The sequence below is a fragment of the Cnephaeus nilssonii genome, assembly GCF_951640355.1.
Source record: "Cnephaeus nilssonii genome assembly, chromosome: 1".
Classification (NCBI taxonomy): Eukaryota; Metazoa; Chordata; class Mammalia; order Chiroptera; family Vespertilionidae; genus Cnephaeus; species Cnephaeus nilssonii.
The window spans coordinates 23,361,435-23,379,549 of record NC_137072.1 but is presented as its reverse complement, the minus strand read 5'-3'; the positions used below and the strand labels follow the sequence as shown (position 1 = coordinate 23,379,549).

At 41.3% G+C, this 18,115-nt stretch overlaps 1 protein-coding gene across 1 annotated transcript in view; it reads left to right on the top strand.

The window, feature by feature from the left end:
• Nucleotides 1-18,115, top strand: part of PLXDC2 (plexin domain containing 2) — a 438,689-nt gene that overhangs the window by 168,352 nt on the left and 252,222 nt on the right. The window contains exon 2 of the mRNA XM_079773569.1: nucleotides 7,615-7,826. Within this exon, the coding sequence (XP_079629695.1) occupies nucleotides 7,615-7,826 (212 nt within the window). The remainder of the gene's footprint in view (nucleotides 1-7,614; nucleotides 7,827-18,115) is intronic.

Sequence of the window (18,115 nt, the reverse complement as noted above, 5' to 3'; positions counted from 1 at the left end):
TACAATGGCTCAGAAGTCAGAGAAGGAGACTCATGGAGAAGGGGGTGTGCAGGTGCTTACATGTTGGCCTAAGGCCTCTATGGTTCTAATGCTTTGCTGTCTCAGAAACTGAGCTCCTATGCTTCAAACTTCTTGAGTAATTCTCACTTATTTTCTACTTTTAATGTAAAATTGTTCTTGTTTCATCTACTCCAGAGCTTCTCAGTTTAGCTGGGCCATGTCCATTCTTCAAAGACATATGTTGCATTTCTTACTGAGTCCATTAACGGAAAAGGGCTGAGATGATGAACTGCAACCCTAAGTGTTGTGGAACATCACTCAACTGGCCAGCAGCTATTTTAGAATCAAAGTCATATAAGATGAATAGGAGCTATTATAGATTTGCTTTCCCACAGTTTTCTCCTTCATCCACCGTGTTACCTGACTATTCAAAAACATGGTTAAAATCCTAAGAAGTTGGACAATAAATTGCATACATAACTTTTTAAAAAAATATATTTTATTGATTTTTTTTACAGAGAGGAAGGGAGAGGGATAGAGAGCTAGAAACATCGATGAGAGACATCGACCAGCTGCCTCCTGCACACCCCCCACCGGGGGATGTGCCCGCAACCAATGTACATGCCCTTGACCAGAATCGAACCCGGGACCTTCCAGTCCACAGACCAACGCTCTATCCACTGAGCCAAACCGGTTTCGGCGCATACATAACTTTTAAGACACTTCTCAAATAAGCAGCAAACTGACCAATCATTCATTTACTCATTCATTCTTTCATAATCAAACAAACTTTAAGTAGTCATTACATTTCAGTGTCTATGCTTGTCCTGATGGGACAAAAATATAAGTAAGATAGAGTCCCTGTTCTAAAACATCTCTGCATCAGGTGTCTTTAAGGCAGGTTTGGGGATGTACTATGAGGACTCACATGACTCAGCATATAGCTGTGCCCATGGTTATGATTTATTACAGAAAAGAGATATAAAGCAAAATGTTCAGAGGGAAAGCCACTTGTGGGGAACCAGAGCAAGTTTCCAAAAGCCCTCTTCAGCAGGAGCACACAGGATGTTTAATTCCTCCGCCAACAAACTGTGACAACACATGTCAATAGCATCGTCTACAGGGAAGGTCATTAGAAACTCAATGCCCAAGGTTTTTAATGGGAGCTGTTCACATAACTGCCTTCTGTCCAGCATTTCCCAAAATTCCAGACTCCCAGAGGGAAGGCAGGTGTTCAGCATAAACCTTACTGTTTACTCAAAAGGCTTAGTTAGCCACAGTGAGCCACTCTTATCTGTTAGGGAATGGGGGAAATCGCCCTAAGTCTAATTTCTTAACCACCAGCCAAGGGCCTTGCAAACACAATTTTCTGTGGGTAGCAGTCTCAGACTGTGTTAACTCTTTTCTGCATAATCACACATTCAAGTGACAGGCAGAAAAGTGTTTTAAAAATCAGGTAAAAAGAGTTATTGCATTATAGAAGAAAACTCAATTAGCTCTGCCTGGGTGACTCAAGGGAAGCTTCATTTAACAAGACAATTATTGAGCTGAATCTTGAAGAAACTTGAAATTTTCTAAAATCAGAGGTGAGGAAAGGCTTATCTCCATGCAAAAGTAGCTGTATTCATTGCAGTAAAGAGATTACTGAGAAATTCTGCATGGTGGGAGCACAGGGCCTGATGGGGAGTCAGAGACAAGGGAGTATTTGGAACAAGTGCATGAAGTGATTTATAGTTTTGTGAGTGGTAGGGAGCCATTGGAGGTTTTAATAGAAAAAAATAAGTGAATACATTTGCAAAGTATATCAGGTAACAGAAGGAAACGGGGTTGGACAAGGAAGAGTTTGAAGACAGTAAGACCAGTTTGGAGGCAAAAGGTGGTGATGACGTGACGTAAGACACCTATGGTGGGACCAGAATCTGGAGCAGTAGTCCTCACCCGTGAAGGTACAAAGAATACATCCGGAGCTTAAGAAGATTATGATGTCTCAGTCCCACTAAAGCCCTTTTATATCTCTCAACAAAACATTCTGTATGCTTTCACTTCTGTAGCTCTCTTACTCTATAATGCTATCAGCCAAACCTTAAAGTCCACTGGGTAGTCAGTTCATTATAGGACAGAACTAGGGACATATCATTTGCATAAAATTCTCTCCTCACTTTGACAATAAATTGAGATGCAAAGCCATATGGCAGTCTACCTTAGCCAAATAATTTTATCTATTTTCAGATGAATCTAGCCAATAAATCTGTATGCAGTGAAGCATATTAATGTTTCTGCAGAGGACTCAAAGGGGTGATTTTGTTAACTTGTTAAGTGCAGACCAAAGTGCTTATCAAAAGGTGCAATCTTGATGGATCCTAATTACATAAGATTCATGTCACTATATGTAGTTACTTCTTGGTGGTTCCATGTGTACTGTGCATATAATGTGTATGCAAGCCTCAAGAAATGGGTTCCAAGATGTTTTCAACATAAAACTATTATAATAATTAAATGTAAGGTATTTAAATAAAATCATTAGAACAGCACAAAAATATAAACATATTTAGCCCTGAACAGCTTTCTTCCCTATTGTTTTTATATTATTTTGCATTATTTCATTTTATAGTATATGATGGCACAAAAGAGACTTGCTAGGCTTGCAAATATTGATAGAAGGATATATGTAAGTTTCTTTTATTCTCATTAGCTAGACATTATTGGATTTCATAGCAATGTTCTATTTGAACTATAATGAAGTGACTTCTTCAGTAATAGCTTATCAGCTATTTTAATTAAGTAAAATATTTCAAGAATCTGTTAAGATCAACTTATATGTTATATACAAAAAATATGTCCTTAAGTTTTCTCTCTTTATATCCAAATAGGAGTCATTAGATATATTTAATGTTTTGTTGAGTTATATGATTCACAACTATAGCAAAATACGTTGGAGAAAATTATCTTTGAAGGGTTTTCATCGGTAGTTTAATTAACATACAGTGGACAGAACGCATACAATCTGTTCAAACAGATGATTCAAAGATCCCTCCTGTTGTGTTCGTTTTCACTGCAGCTGGGAAGGGATAGATTATATTACATATATTGTTCATCTTCTGAATGATTTGTTTTGGTGGTGATTTAAAATATTTTCATGAGTTTGAAAACTCGTGAAGTGTATAGGAATAATTCACAGTGTAGATAATTAGGATGTGGTTTTGCCAGTTTTTCTCTATCTTTATTTCTGTAAAACATTCATTTTTGACTTGTCTTATCTTCTTTAAAAATGATTCTGAAAAGGAAACAAAATCTAAGCCAATTTTATACTTCAGTCTTGATGAACCAAGTGCTACTGAATAATGAACATATAGGAATGCATCCTCTGTACATGATGGGGTAGTCTTGCTTATTCATAACATAACCAGAGAAAAAGAGTTATATCTAAAACTAGAGGTCCGGTGCACGAAATTTGTGCATGGGGGGGAGGTTGTGTGTCCCTCAGCCCAGCCTGAACCCTCTGGGACATCCCTCTCACAATCCAGGACTGCTGGCTCCCAACTGCTCGTCTGCCTGCCTGCCTGATTGCCCCTAACCGCTTCTGCCTGCCAGCCTGATCACCCCTTAACCACTCCCCTGCCAGCCTGATCGACGCCTAACTGCTCTCCTGCCGGCCCAATTGCCCCTAAGTGCCCTCCCCTGCTGGCCTGGTCACCCCCAACTGCCCTCCCTTGATGGCCTGATCGCCCCCAACTTCCCTCCCTTGCAGGCCTGGTCCCTCCCAACTGCCCTCCCCTGCTGGCTTCATCGCCCACAACTGCCTTCATCGCCCACAACTGCCTTCCCCTGCTGGCCATCTTGTGGTGGCCATCTTTGACCACATGGGGGTGGCCATCTTGTGTCTTGGAGTGATGGTCAATTTGCCTATTACCTCTTTATCATATAGGAGGATAGCAACCAAAGGAAAATTCATGGAGGCCAGGCTCTAAAACTCAAAAATTTTCTCATTAGAAAACCCTCAGGTCCTTCTTTAGATTATGTTTAGTCTTTGTAAATACAATTGGAGGCAGCAAATGATCCATTTTATCAGTTTACACAGTTTAAGGTAGCAAATTTTAGAAGGAGCAAGCCCATCCATGATGGAGACAAACCAATCAATGATTGTATTAGCTGATGTAATGGTAAAGCAAGAGAGAAAAATTTTAAAACACAGCTGGAAATTAAAAACAACAACAACACCAAAACTGCACAGGTATCTGGAGACTTACCTTCGTAAGTGCTAGAGTAGACATTGATTCTTGCTTCATATGAGAGGCCTACCTGTTGGTTAATTTACCTTTCCCAGTAATCTTAAGAATAAAATTTGAATAGTCACTGCAAAAACAGGAGTTTGACACATTAATGAAGCATCCCAGACTTCAGTGTAAGCAGTGTTAAAAGATAATGTTTGACATATTAAAAAATTTAAGTTCACCTGAGCAAGAATCGATTCCAAGGGACAGCATCAAATCAGAAGGGGTTAGGAGCACTCCAAGGACAGGAGCTAGGGGAGAGACTTTATGGAGAAAAGGGGGAAGCAAAGTAAGGAAACCATTTGATTGGCTACAGCTTAAGCGTTTGCTGGATTCAGAAAAGCAGAGTTGGCTGTTTGTGACTGATTGCCTTTAGGTTTGATTTCTTAACCCCGAGGCATTTACAGGCTTAGGTTGGGGTTTGCTTACTAAGTAGGCTGCTAAGGTATTAGTACCGCCTCAGTCTAATGGCCTCCTTGTTCAATTAACTTCACAGTGGGGAATATGAACTTTATTGTTCCTGAGATTTGACGCTCCCTTTTATTTCTCCTCTTGGGTCAGAAATCAGGGAGAAAATGAGAAAGGGGGCTCAGGGAAGTTGGGAAATGGGATTTCTATGCACACAGCTCCTCCAGTGCTGCTTATTTCACCTACTCCCTGCCCTGGGCCAGAACCACAGGAGCTGGTGTGACTTACTGGCCTGACAGGCATCATGGAAAAGGCTATATTTTGTCTTGAGCTATAAACATCTGAAAAGATAGTGGTAAAATCAATATCAGTTAATTAATATCCAACAATAATACTAATTTAAAAGAAACCCAGAGTTGTTTTGAAATTCTGTTTTGAAGATTTTAATAAAATCTAAGTCTTTGAAGTTTTTGGTATATTTTCCCTAATTTACATTATAGAAGGAAAAAAAAACACACCTCTGTTTGGACCTGCACCGTTTGTGTGATTTTAAAAACTATTTCTTTGTATCTAGGACTGTTGAATCCATTAACTGCATTACATTTGTTACATTTCTTGTCTAGGTTGACAATCAAGCAAGGACCCTATGTAGATTTTCAGTTGTCCCTCCATGACTATGTGTATTCAGATGTCCACCCCCCTAATGCAAGGCAAATGCACAGCCCTAAAGTTAATATAAGCCTTGTGCTAGGAAGTCCTGATTTGGTTGTTGTAAAACTTTTATTGCTTACTTTTGTTGTAAGCTGCCTCATATATTTTTAGTAATGAGGCAGGATATATAAATAAAGCAAATAAAACTGCTCTCTGTATCTTTGCCTAGAATCATAGGTCTTACACATCCTCAGGAAAAGCTGCCTACTTCTTCAGGTAAAATATTGTCATTCCCATTTAAAATATGTGGTAACTAAAGCACAGGGAGTTTTGTGAACTATTCTAAACCCCATATCCAGCAAACCTAACAATAAAAATTCCACTCAAAGTCTCCTGAATCCTTGTACAGTATTTCTTCTATGAAACAATTCTGCCTAGCCCTGTCATTCTTGCTCCAAAGAGACTATCAGCAATTCATCGGCCTATGCACTCATTCATTCATTCAACAAAAACTTACTGAGCACTGTCCAATGGCTAGTGGGAACAACAGTGTTAAAAAACAGACATTTCCTGCCTTGGTTAGGTGGCTCAGTTGGCTGGAGTGTTGTCCTATGTACCAAAGGGTTGAGGTTTCAATTCCTGATCAGAGTACATACCCAGGTTGCTGCAAATTCAATCCCCCGTAAGGGTGCATACTGGAGGCAACCAATGGATGTTTCTCTCTCACATCTATGTTTCTCTCTCTCTTCCCCACTTCCTTTCTCTCTAAAATCAATAAATATCCTCAAGTGAGTATTAAAAAAAAAAAAAAAAGAAACATTTCTTGTAGTGGAGGGTGGGAGGGGACCATAATCAACCCTTTTCATACATGAGCTTTTGCAGCCTTACAACAGTTCTACAAATTGAACATAGTGCTACATTTCTGTGGCATTTCTGGAGTTCTTGGTCATTTTCATTCTCCATGGTTCTTTTAAATCCTATCATTCTATGAGCCCATAGAAAAGTCTACATTGCCCACCCGATGGTAGTGTTTCTCTCCAAGCTGTATCCACTAGAGCATCAGGCAGTAGGAGATCTTTTAAGTTCATGATGAAACCAAAGAATAGTCTCTCTGTCAAGAAGAATTATCACCTTTGTTTGAGTTGAAAGGGAGATATTTTAGACTATTTTCCTATGATGAGTAGTGGTAGCCTTACCTTAGTTATTAGAGTTCTGAGTAACTGATTCAATGGTATTATAAGCCACATTAAACACATTTTGGTTTCTTGGAATGTTCTTGTATTGAGAGGAACATCATAGCTATGATTCAATCACTGCCCTCTTAAGCTCTTTTTGAAGCTGTATCCTGCCAGTTATAAAGGCTGTCATTTCATATCTTTTGGTAATATTTGTGTATAAGAGGGCTGTTCTTCCTAGTCAGAAACTGAATTTCTCAGACTTGTGGTATACCTTCCCCTGCTGACCTACAGAAATGAAAGACTAGGACTAACGATTAAATCTAATTTTCCCTCCTGTAGTGGCAGGATGAGCTGGGTCAGCAAGGACTGTCCCTGCAGATAGCTTTAAAATACCTTTGTGATTTGATCCCCTTGCCTTCCATTTCATTTCTCTAAGTGCCTATCACTGCCATTCTTTACTACCCCGCAAGTTTCTAAGGTAAGAACAACACAAGTGAACAAAAGCATTTGTGATGCCTCCTGAGAGCGTTGCTTATTAAATGAGTTAGGCAGTGAGCCAAGTCTGACTTGTGAGCTACGAAGCAGGTTAGCACATTTACACAAAGATCAGTCCGTGTATTATTTAAACCGTTCAAACACATTGTTGTCTCTCTGCTGTTCAACATAACTGATGTGAAATGAATATTAGTTCACATGTTAATAATGTCTGACTTTTATATTCAAATGGACTGAGAATCACTTGGTTTTCATTCCTTTGTCTGGATTGTAGCTTGTCTTCTCAGAACAACTGGGGAATGTTTATGAAGTGTGTTGTGGAAGGTGGGGAGGGAAGGGAATAAAAATGCATTGCTTTAGGGCTACACATCTGTTTTAGAGACTCTGCTGGGTCTTCACATTAACCACTGTCACGACTTATGATGTGTCCTAAAATTGCAGTCTACTCAGAGACGTGCATACCAACTCAAAATAATACAATTAAACAGATTCGCTGGTATGAGTTAGTTCTCTATTTTCATGACTAGCAGATATTTTTCCTACTTAAGTTGATAACATGTGTATGATTCATAGCAAGTAAGTAATTCATTGTTTTATTTACTTTCAAACAGACTGGCAATATCAAGTTGCGCAGGCCTTCCCGCAAGCGGACGAGGAGATAGAAGTGGACACACACGCCTTCAGCCACAGGTGGAAAAGGAACACAGATCCGCTCAAGGCCGTGGACACCAACCGAGCGAGCGTGGGCCAAGACTCCCCAGAGCCCCGAGGCTTCACAGACCTGCTGCTGGATGATGGGCAGGACAACACCACCCAGATTGAGGTAAACAGCCTGAATAATTGAAATGGATTAATGAGGACATTTATGGTAAGGCACCTATATATACATACTGTCATTTCAAATCAACCTAGAACTTTTTTTTTTTGTAAAGATCAATTTAAGTCATTGATAGATAATTAATTTGTTAATATTCAGTAATCCAATAATAAACCATTATATTAAATAAATAAATAGGTAAACCATTTCATCACCCACAAATTCATTTACTCATGAAACAGACAAGCGTGGACTTGATGTGGTGAAGACAGTGAGGGGAACACAAAGCTGAAGACAATACAGCACCTGCCTGCAGGGAAGGTACTGTGGAAGAGGCTCTACTCGCCATTATCAAATCATTCCTATGCCATGCGATATGTACAGAAATATATACCGGCTGTAGCATGGCAGGCATGGAGGAGGGAGTGATCATCTGCTTGGGGCTAGGAGGTGGGCTGTTGTCAAAGAAGTTAACTCTAGAGGTGGGCATTTAGTCAGGGTCTTGGCAGGGTGAGGAGAGCCCACCAGGTTGACAACTTGGCAGTGGGGAGAGAGAAGAATCTGGCAGAGAGCTGAGGGGTCCAGGACTGGGGTCTTTCTGGCTTGTAGGACTTTCCATGCTAAAAATGGGACAGTTCTGGGCAACCTGGGATGGTTGGCCACTCTGACCGTAAGCAATTCTTTGTTATGGGTGGAGCCATTGGGTGGAAGGGGAAGGGAAATGGGAAGGAGAAGGGGTTGGTGATGGGTTTGGTGAGTCTGGAAGTTTGCTGAGGGCATATTTTAGGGAGATTTTAGGGTTACCCAGAGGCCTCAGTCCTTAACATTGCAAATCATAAAATATGATCTTGTTAGTACACTAGATATAACAAAAACAACACTTATGGAAGTAAGCAAAAACCACCCAAATGAGAACAAAAGCTGTTTTATTCAGTTTGCAATAGCAAGGGAGCCAACCTCCATCACTCGCCTTTGGTGGAGACTCATAAATAGTCAAGGCGTGGGAAAGGTTTTCCGTTAAAAAAAGAGAAATTGTTACGTACAAGTAAGCTCTGATTGGTGGTTGTTGGCCTAGAGAAGCTAGAGGTGGGCTATTTAAAAACAGAACACTTTCTTTTATTGGTTGGGGGAGCATATGTGGCTCTCTGTGGTTGGTCCTGAGTTGGATACAGGCACAAAAAAATAGAGAGGTATTCATCAAGTCCTGCCCAGCACGGGCCAGTTGCTGCCAAGCTTCTGTTCTGGCTCCCTGGACTGGTTGCTCTAGAGCAGGCGTCCTCAAACTACGGCCCGCGGGCCACATGCGGGTGTTTTTGCCGTTTTGTTTTTTTACTTCAAAATAAGATATGTGCAGTGTGCATAGGAATTTGTTCATAGTTTTTTTTTAAACTATAGTCCGGCCCTCCAACGGTCTGAGGGACAGTGAACTAGGCCCCCCGTTTAAAAAGTTTGAGGACCCCTGCTCTAGAGGATGGGGTCAGGGTTCTGTTGTCACCCATGGTCTGACCATTGTCTATGCGTATATTCTCTTTCAATCTGAAGTTTTAGTTTCTACTTTCTCCCAGGTGACACGCTTAATACTCTTTAAGAACCAGGCACCATTCCTTTTTTCTGCTGTGAACTACTCATTAGTTAGGGGAAAAGCTCAAGTTCATGCAATAGATACAACATAGTTCTGCCAATTGTATGAAGGCATCACTTCCGCCTCATTAGTGAGAGGACTTTGCAGGCCTTCTATGTCTGTGGGAAGCCCAACAATTTTCAAAACCCCTCTCCCGCTCCTTAGCTAGTCTGTGACTCCGGCGGCCCCGGGCTGCCTCAGCCGGGACCTTTAAGAGGCCACAGAGGGTGTGCCAGGAGCAGAGGTCGCACAACATGTCTGAGAAGCTATTGGACTCCCGCGGTGTGCCTGCTATTTTGGCAACTATGTTGTTATAGCAACTCAGAGTAGGCAGCAGTATTCTTCCCTGAGAAGCTCTTCGGCTGGGGTGCAAGGTAAAGGAAGGAGAGCTCGGCAGAGGGGTTTACTCTCTGCGCACAGCCGCACTCACTGAGACGGCGGGAGGGGGCACAGGTTCCCAGAGCTCTGTGACCTCCGTGCAGGATGCCGGATTCCCCCTAATCTCTTGTAAAAGTGAAAAGCCCTTTGCTCCAGGATGTATGCACACTCCTCAAAATACAGCCCCGGAGTTCTTAACGCTCTGATTTTGTAATGCAGCCAATTTTTCCTTTTTTTTTTTTCTACTGTAACAGAGGGAGACCTCATAATGTCAGTGACTTTGAATCGGTGAAAAGAAAAAGGAAGGATGGTGCGGGAAGCTGTTTGCTGGGTGCTCCAGCGGCGCTAAGATCTGCCAGGTGTTGCATGGGTATTGTTTTTCTTAGTCCTCATATCAGCCTGGGGCGACTGGCACCCCCAGGTTCTCTGAGCAATCTCAGGGACTTACCTGAGGGCAATTTCAGGTTTAGTGTTTTTAATAAGGACTCCCATTAATGAGTAAAGAAGCGGAAGCTGGCGTTCAAGCTCGGGTTTAGCCTTTCTACTAGACTTGGCTTCCTGTAATATATAAGGAACAATAAATGACACTTTGATTATGGGAGGATTTTGGACAGTGGCCGCACCCAGATAGCAATATGAAAGCAGCGTTAGAGTTTCAGTCTGGCTGGAAGGGGACTTACCTAGAAATTAGATGTGCACAGGAATAGGACTCCCTCTATTTTGAGAGTTTATTTATTTTGATGGCATTCTGGGGACTGATGAAGGTTATTGGGGATCTAAAGTCCCATAAGTCATCTCTTGGCACCACCACTAATTCTGGAAACAACAGCCTGCATCTGAAACTTTTCTGCAAAGTTTATTTATCCTGGCCCTTAAAATAGTATTTTTGAACATTGTTGCCTCTCTTTTTGGGGAAAATACTTTTCCTGGATTGAGGTAAACAGGAATAAAAAAAAGAAATGAACCACATGTTTACAGAGTGACGGCTCTGTGCTGGGCATGGGGGCAAGATCTTCCTTGTCTTTTAGGAATAAGCATTTTGCTTTCCATAGCCGATTACAGACAATAGCATGAAAGACTGTGTGCTTTTTCCTTTAGATGCTTCCACAATCGATGTCAGGAATCGGAATTATTTTGCCTGAGAGCCCTGGCTGTACTCGGGGTTCTTAAAATAATTTGTATCCCATTGAGACTAAAACCACCCGTTAGGTATTCCTCTGCGTGTCCTAGCGTCTGCCATGTCTAGACTTTGTATCCCACTTTCACTAAACAAAAACAAAAGACAATAGCATATTCACTATTTTGGCACAAATTCATTATGAAACAAAGACTGTTACTCTCTTAAATTGGTGACAGTATTTTTCCTGGCTCTGCACAAGAACAGATAATGGTGGGATTGTAGAACCCACTATCCCAGCTAAAGAATTCTTCCAATTGAAGTTTTTTGTTGTTGCCATTGTTTTTTGTTGTTTGTCTTTTTTAAATATTCTTCTGGTGAAGATATAAAGATGTCTTGAAATCATTTGTACTTCCCATTGAGCCAGCATGGACTCAACAGTGAGCAAATGCCACTGTTGATCTGAATGGTGGATCATGTGAGACTTCCTTCGTGTAATTTATCTGGTCTTGTGGACGTGTAATCACATAGCCAAGTAGTAGAAGAACAGGGCCTTGTTCTGATTTGTCGGTATTGAGAGTGTGGTATCATAAGCAATCATTCCTGTGCTACTTTTTGTGATTCCTTTGGGAATATGAAGGCTTCCAGGACTTTAAAGTAGAATTCCATCCACACTCAGCCTTGCTTGAGCAGCCTTCAGTGAACCCCATGACCCCAGGGACACACGCATGCATGAGCAGTGTGGGTATCTTCACCTCGCTGCTGGCTGCCCAGAGAACTCATAGCATCAGAGGTGCCTTATAGAACCGAGAGGGCCTGAGCGGTCTGTGTTTGGTGAGAATTACCGAGTCTCATAAAGCTCACTTGTATTATCTTATTCCTGTGTGATGGGGTTGGTAACTTACTATTCTTCACTTGATATAAATCAACCCCGAATCTGTGACCATGGGTTATGCATATATGCATATAAGTTCTTCAGTTAATCTCGGAAAAGGATTATTAAATGTGATTTTTTTTTTTATTAAAAAGCACCTGGATGACTTGAAGAAGGGATGATTTAAAAGTAGGGCTTATGGATTGTACTAGTATAAGTGTAGCTTTATGATCCAAACTGACTCAGAAATTGTGAGCTTGACCAGTGCCTCTCAGGTGAGGCAGATGTGTCTAGACCACAGGCCACACTTCGAGTTACAGGGAGTTAGAGTACCACGTAGATTTACCTAGTGGTTTTGAGGATAGAAAGGTTCCAAAAAACCTTAGATTAAATTGAGTTGTTTACCAACAACATGTCTCATGGATTCCTCATTCTGGTACCAAATTAGAAACTGCAGGTTATCTTTAGCAATTCTTGCATCATGCATGTTTCTCTTATTTGAGGAGGTGCTATGGAGAAGTGTCACCAAATATGTGTGATAAGTGTAGCTAAAAACTAGAGCTCAATCATTTTTCTCTTAACTGCATACGGGAAAACTATCTGATCTTTTCTTGTGGTCTTCATTTGTCCGTGTGTCTGCATCTTATTTTTACAACTTACACAATATGTTTCTTTAAAAAGTTAGCAATTTCTAATCTGTGCACACATGGTTATTGTGTGTGTTCTAATATTTTATTGCACTTTCTCATGAGGTAATGCATTTGAAAGGAAAGAAGTCACTGTCAAACGCTTAATCTAAAAAAAGAGTGTGGTTGCTTTGATGGTTATATCACAAAGAAAAAAGCAAATTCCATTATATGCCATCTGGGCAGAATGGCCGTGGTATATTTGCAGTATAGAGAATACATCAGAATATTCTCAGTAAATGAAAATCCTACTGCTTCTGTGTCTCAGAGATCTAATGGCAACAATAATGAATAAAAATATAAGGTAGTAATAAAACACATTATCCCATTTCAGAGAAAGAGAGTAATGGAAACTTGCAGAATACTGCTGTTCTGATTCTTTCTAGGCCACTATTCTGTTTAGTGATCTCATGAAAGAGAAGACTTTCATATGGGAAGAATGTGACCATGCACATTTGTGATGTTTTTTCAAAAGAAAAAAGTACCACTTGATACTGAACAGCTCTGTTACTATCCTATATAATAAAGAGGTAATATACAAATTGACCCTCACGCTGTAACACCATCACAAGATGGCAGCGCGCATAGCGGGGGTGGGCAGAGGGGGTGGGGCTGGAGGCTGCTCCACGCTGCTTCCGCCAGGGTTCCTGTGGCCCTGCTGGGGCACAGGGGTCCCGGCGTCCGCTTTGCACGGCTTCTGCAGGGGTTTCCATGCCCCATGTGCACGCCACGGGGGTGGGGCCCGGCGGCCACTGCGCTCAGCCCGGAGGTGGGCATCAGGGCGGCACTCCAGGACTCGGGGCCTTCCCGAGGAACACGGCCAGGTGGGGTGGAACTCTGGGACTCGGGGTGGTCCCATGGTGCGGTGGGGTGGGGTGCTGGGTCTTGCGCAATTTTGTACGACGGGTCACTAGTATTTATTATGAATGTGAAAAGCTGGTGTAGGTTTTTCTTAATGAAACATTTCCATTTTAGGGGATGTCAGAGGCTTTAGTATGTGGTTGCAGAACCAGAAATCTGTGCAAAGGGAATTCTAAGATTAGTCCTGAAGGAGCACACTTATTTGACTCAAGAGTGAATTGAAATTTCCCAAATGCATGTTGGTGTCAGATTGGCATCCACAAAAGATGACAACGAAAGCATATGAGGGCATATGAACCAAGTCAGAAAGAAAGAGTGAGAAGGTAGCCACGTGTCAAATATTTCTAGACAGTGAGTTTCACACAGATTTGACTTAAACAACAAATACTTATTTCTCACACTTCTGCAGGCAGAGAAGTCCAAGATCAGGTGCTGGAAGATCTGGTGTCTGGTGAGAGCCTGCTTCCTGGTTGATAAATGGCCATTCTTCTACTGAGTCCTCACATGGCTGAAAGGGCTAGAAAGCTCTCTGGGGCCTCTTTTATATAAAGGCACTAATTCCATTTATGGAGGCTCCACCCTCATGACCTAATCAGCTCCCAAAGTCCCACTTTCTAATATGATCACATTGGGGGTTAGGATTTCAACATATGAATTTCCGGAATTTCCGGAGGGGAGGGGTAGGGTGGGGATGGGGACACAAAATTCAGTTCACAACATTGTGTTAAGGTGTTTTGGATTCATCAGGAAGGTACTTAGAAGCCATTAAAATATTTTAAATAGGATCAGGCAAAATTCCATTGATGCTCTTAAAATATTGCTATTGGGGTCTGAGTGGGGGTTGGAATAGGCAACTCACATCTAGGGATAGAAAGATGAATTAACTTTAGATAAGAATTGTGGAGTGACATGAGAAAGTAGTCAGGGAAAAAACTGTGGATAAGCATAGGAATTTGAGAAAGACTTAGACTTCTAATTATTAACTTACATTAACTGCCATGACCAAAGTTTTGCCCAACCTTCTGGTGCTTGCTTGACTCTGAGGGTTAATTGCAGATCCTTGTCATTGCCTCCCTGGCTGTGTGGTCGGCCACAAGTGTGACAGCACCCATGTCACGTGGGTTGGGAACTGGCCTTATGTCTTCACCTCTGCATTGCCAGAAATTGTATGTCAACTGACAACAAAATCTATTTCATTTTCTTCTGTTTTGGTAATTGGCAAAAACATGTAGTTTTTTTAAACTTCTTATTTAATCCCATTCATTTTCTTACAGAATATTGATAAGGACTTTTAGTTTTGAAAGAAGAAAACACAGTGAAAGTAGCAGACAGAAGTGATCTGCAATTATTGCTCATCCTCTAAAATGATAATGAGAATTAAAATAGGGTATCATATATCTTGCTCAGTTATATATTATTCTTAGCTTGACATGTCAAGTCTTTTTTTTTAATATTTTATTGATTTTTTACAGAGAGGAAGGGAGAGGGAGAGAGAGTTAGAAACATCGATGAGAGGTAAACATCAATCAGCTGCCTCCTGCACACCTCCTACTGGAGATGTGCCCACAACCAAGGTACATGCCCTTAACTGGAATCAAACCTGGGACCCTTGAGTCTGCAGGCCGACACTCTATCCACTGAGCCAAACTGGTTAGGGCGACATGTCAAGTCTTTATTGAAACAAAAATGGAACAAGATTCATAAATGTCCTTCAAAGAGTTACATAAAGAATAACTGCATTGTCTCTATGATGCTTACTCCTGAGCTAATTAAGTTAACTTATAGTTTTGGCAGGAAATAGTCTTCCAAATGATGTATACATGGTATAAAATTATTAAGTGTGTTAGTCATATAAATTATTTGCAGAACCAGAATTATGTTTTAGAGTGAAAAATATATTTGAATTCTCCATGTACAAAGAGAAATATTATATTTAACCTCCCCCATCAAGACCCTGAGATTAATTATAAGAATATTTGCACCGAGTTTTTCCAGCCTCAGTTTCTTAGCCACTCATGGGGACCCTATTATCTGCCTCTCTTTGCATTAACTAGTGACAGTGATAGAAGATAGGAAACACCAGATAACTATTAATCAGTTGAGTTTCTATTCTATCTTCTTGCAATCTCATTTTTCTCCTTTGCCCAAACTAACTTTCAACAGGACATTTAAAATACACTTTCATGAAAATTATTATTTTCAATTAAAATATTATAGCACAGACCAATGTCATAGGTCTAGATCTTTAATTGATTTTAAAAGCTCATGCTGAAAAGCTCAGATTGATTGGTTTGATAATACAGTCTTTATATGCTGTGCCAGGGCTCAGGGTGATGGAGCAAGTGGCCACCAAGTGTGGGCTGGAACTCAGGAGCAGAAAAGCCAGCAGATGCTCACGTCCCCTGTTCTGGCCACCAAGAGTGCTCCAGGGAGGGAGGTGTCCTCTTTGCTTTTCCTCTTCGTTGGACAAGCGTGTGAAAGGCATTGTGCCGGGGAAAGAAACATTCAAGGATCAAGCTCCATGCAGCCCAGGCTTACCTGCCAGCGGTTTCAGAAGTGCTAGAAAATGTGGTCTCCAGGAGCTGGGTTGGGGTTATCCGGTCCCATGGAATGTTGAGTTCAAGATCAGCGCACAGAGCATAACCTGTTGTGGGGGCAGAAAAGTGATTGTCCTCCTGTGCTTAAAAGTTTTCCTGGCTGGACTAACAATCAATAATAGGAAACAGATTAACAGAAAGAAACTGTCAAATGTGTTATTATATACAGGGGTTTCATAAGAATATGAAGCCCACAAACAGAGTGGGCAGTTAAGGGCTTATATGCCATCTTGAGCTAAGGAGGAGAGGAGACGGGTTGTGGTTGGGACCTCAAAGAGCAGGAAGGCAATTCCCATGGAGATGAAAAAGCAAATGTTTGCTGGGCCATCTTTAATAATAGGACGCAGATAAGACTTTGATCAAAGGGACCTCGCTAGGTCCCTCCCTATCACACCTAGCTTATATTAAACTATATAGATCTGTGATTAAATCTCACTTGTTGGAGCAGGTCCTCTATCTAAATTCCTTTTAGGCATTAAAGAGGAAGGACAGAGGTATGTTTCCAAGTCTTTGATTTCATAAAAATAACCAGTATCCCAAAAGGCATATTTTGGGGTGGCAAACTCTACTTCCCTTCAACTATGTCAGCTGTCTGGTTTCTGCGCAGCAAAGGGAGAGCTTCTGGGGTCATTGCACTAGACAGTCCCATTCTATGTTAATGCATCATGTTTTACCGACTAGTTTTTCTCTGTGACTTTTTTAAGAATCAAAAATCCTATCTAATAAAAAGGTAATATGCAAATTAATTGTCACTCTGTCACAAAGATGGCGGTGCCCATAGCCACAAGATGGCAGCACCCAGTCCTCTCAGCCCTGCCGGAGTCCCCCAGTCCCAAGGGAGCAGCCACTGAGAGAGGGCAGTGTGAGTGGCCTGGTGGAATAGTTGCTTCATCACCATGGCGACGAGGCAAGCGTTCCACCCCGACCGTGGAGGGCCTCTGGGCAGTGGTCACAGAACGGGCGGGGCGGGGGGGGAAGAACACTTGTGTCATTGCCCTGAAGACAAGGCAAGTGTTTCGCTCCCAGCCATGGATGGGCCTCTGGGCCGCGGAGAGCCTCTGGGCAGCCTGGGCAGCGGGCGTGGAGCGGCCAGGCCCCGCAGAGAGCTACTGGTGCACGGATTCATGCACAGGGCTACTAGTAGAGTAATAAAAAGTGACTGTCGCTCAAAGACTAAAACAGATCTGAGTGGGTACAGGCATGCCAGCAGCATGATTTTATTACTACACCTGGGGGAATATTAGGGCTACTATTTACTCTCATGAACATTTGTAGTATCATGAATCTTCCAGCCCCTATGACATGAGCTTACTTAATTTTTAGAAATACTAATACCAATTTGATACACTACATCACACGAAGTCTTTGTCTTATTTTATCTCACAAATTAATGAGCACTCTACTATTTAGCACCAATTCATTGAAAAAATAAGGAATATAGGCTTATGATAATCAATGATATTCTGTTATTTTATGTGATACACAGTAGCTTCTATGGACCTTTGTCCAAAGTGTCTCATGTGTTTTTGTCAAGTGTTGTGACTTAGATGGAAAGACTATTAGGTCTACACCAAGCATGTCAAACTCAAAGGCCAACACGGGCCAAATAAACAAGGTTTAAGTTTATGTGGGCCGCAAAAAAACAAAACCAAAAGCTTCAATTTTCATAGAAATGTAGGTTGATTTGGAAAAGTATCGTATAAAAAAAAAAAAAAAAGAACAAGAGCAATGATAAAATTAATGTTTTTCTTCCTGACACTTGGCATCTCTTCTCTACTACTATCTCTCCTACTTCGGGGGAAATCTTGTTCGCAGTGATTACTTTCAAAACTGACCCAAGGTGAATGCCAGTAATTCTGGATCTGACAGGAGACTCATTTCCTTTCATAATTGTAACTAACTTATATTGGCTGGGCCACAAAAATATTTGTGGTGTGCTGCATGTGGCCCGGGAGCTGAGAGTTTGACATGCTTGGTCTACACAAAAGTGGGCCATTACAAATATAGAATACGTTTTAGATTTTCTGATTATTTAAACTTAAGGGATGAAAAATTATATTTCTGTTTTAAGCAATGATGAATAATATACTTTGATGAGTGTGCACAGGATTTCTGCTACACCTTGTATTTCTGAAGCACTTTAAGGTAGATAAGGGTCTCT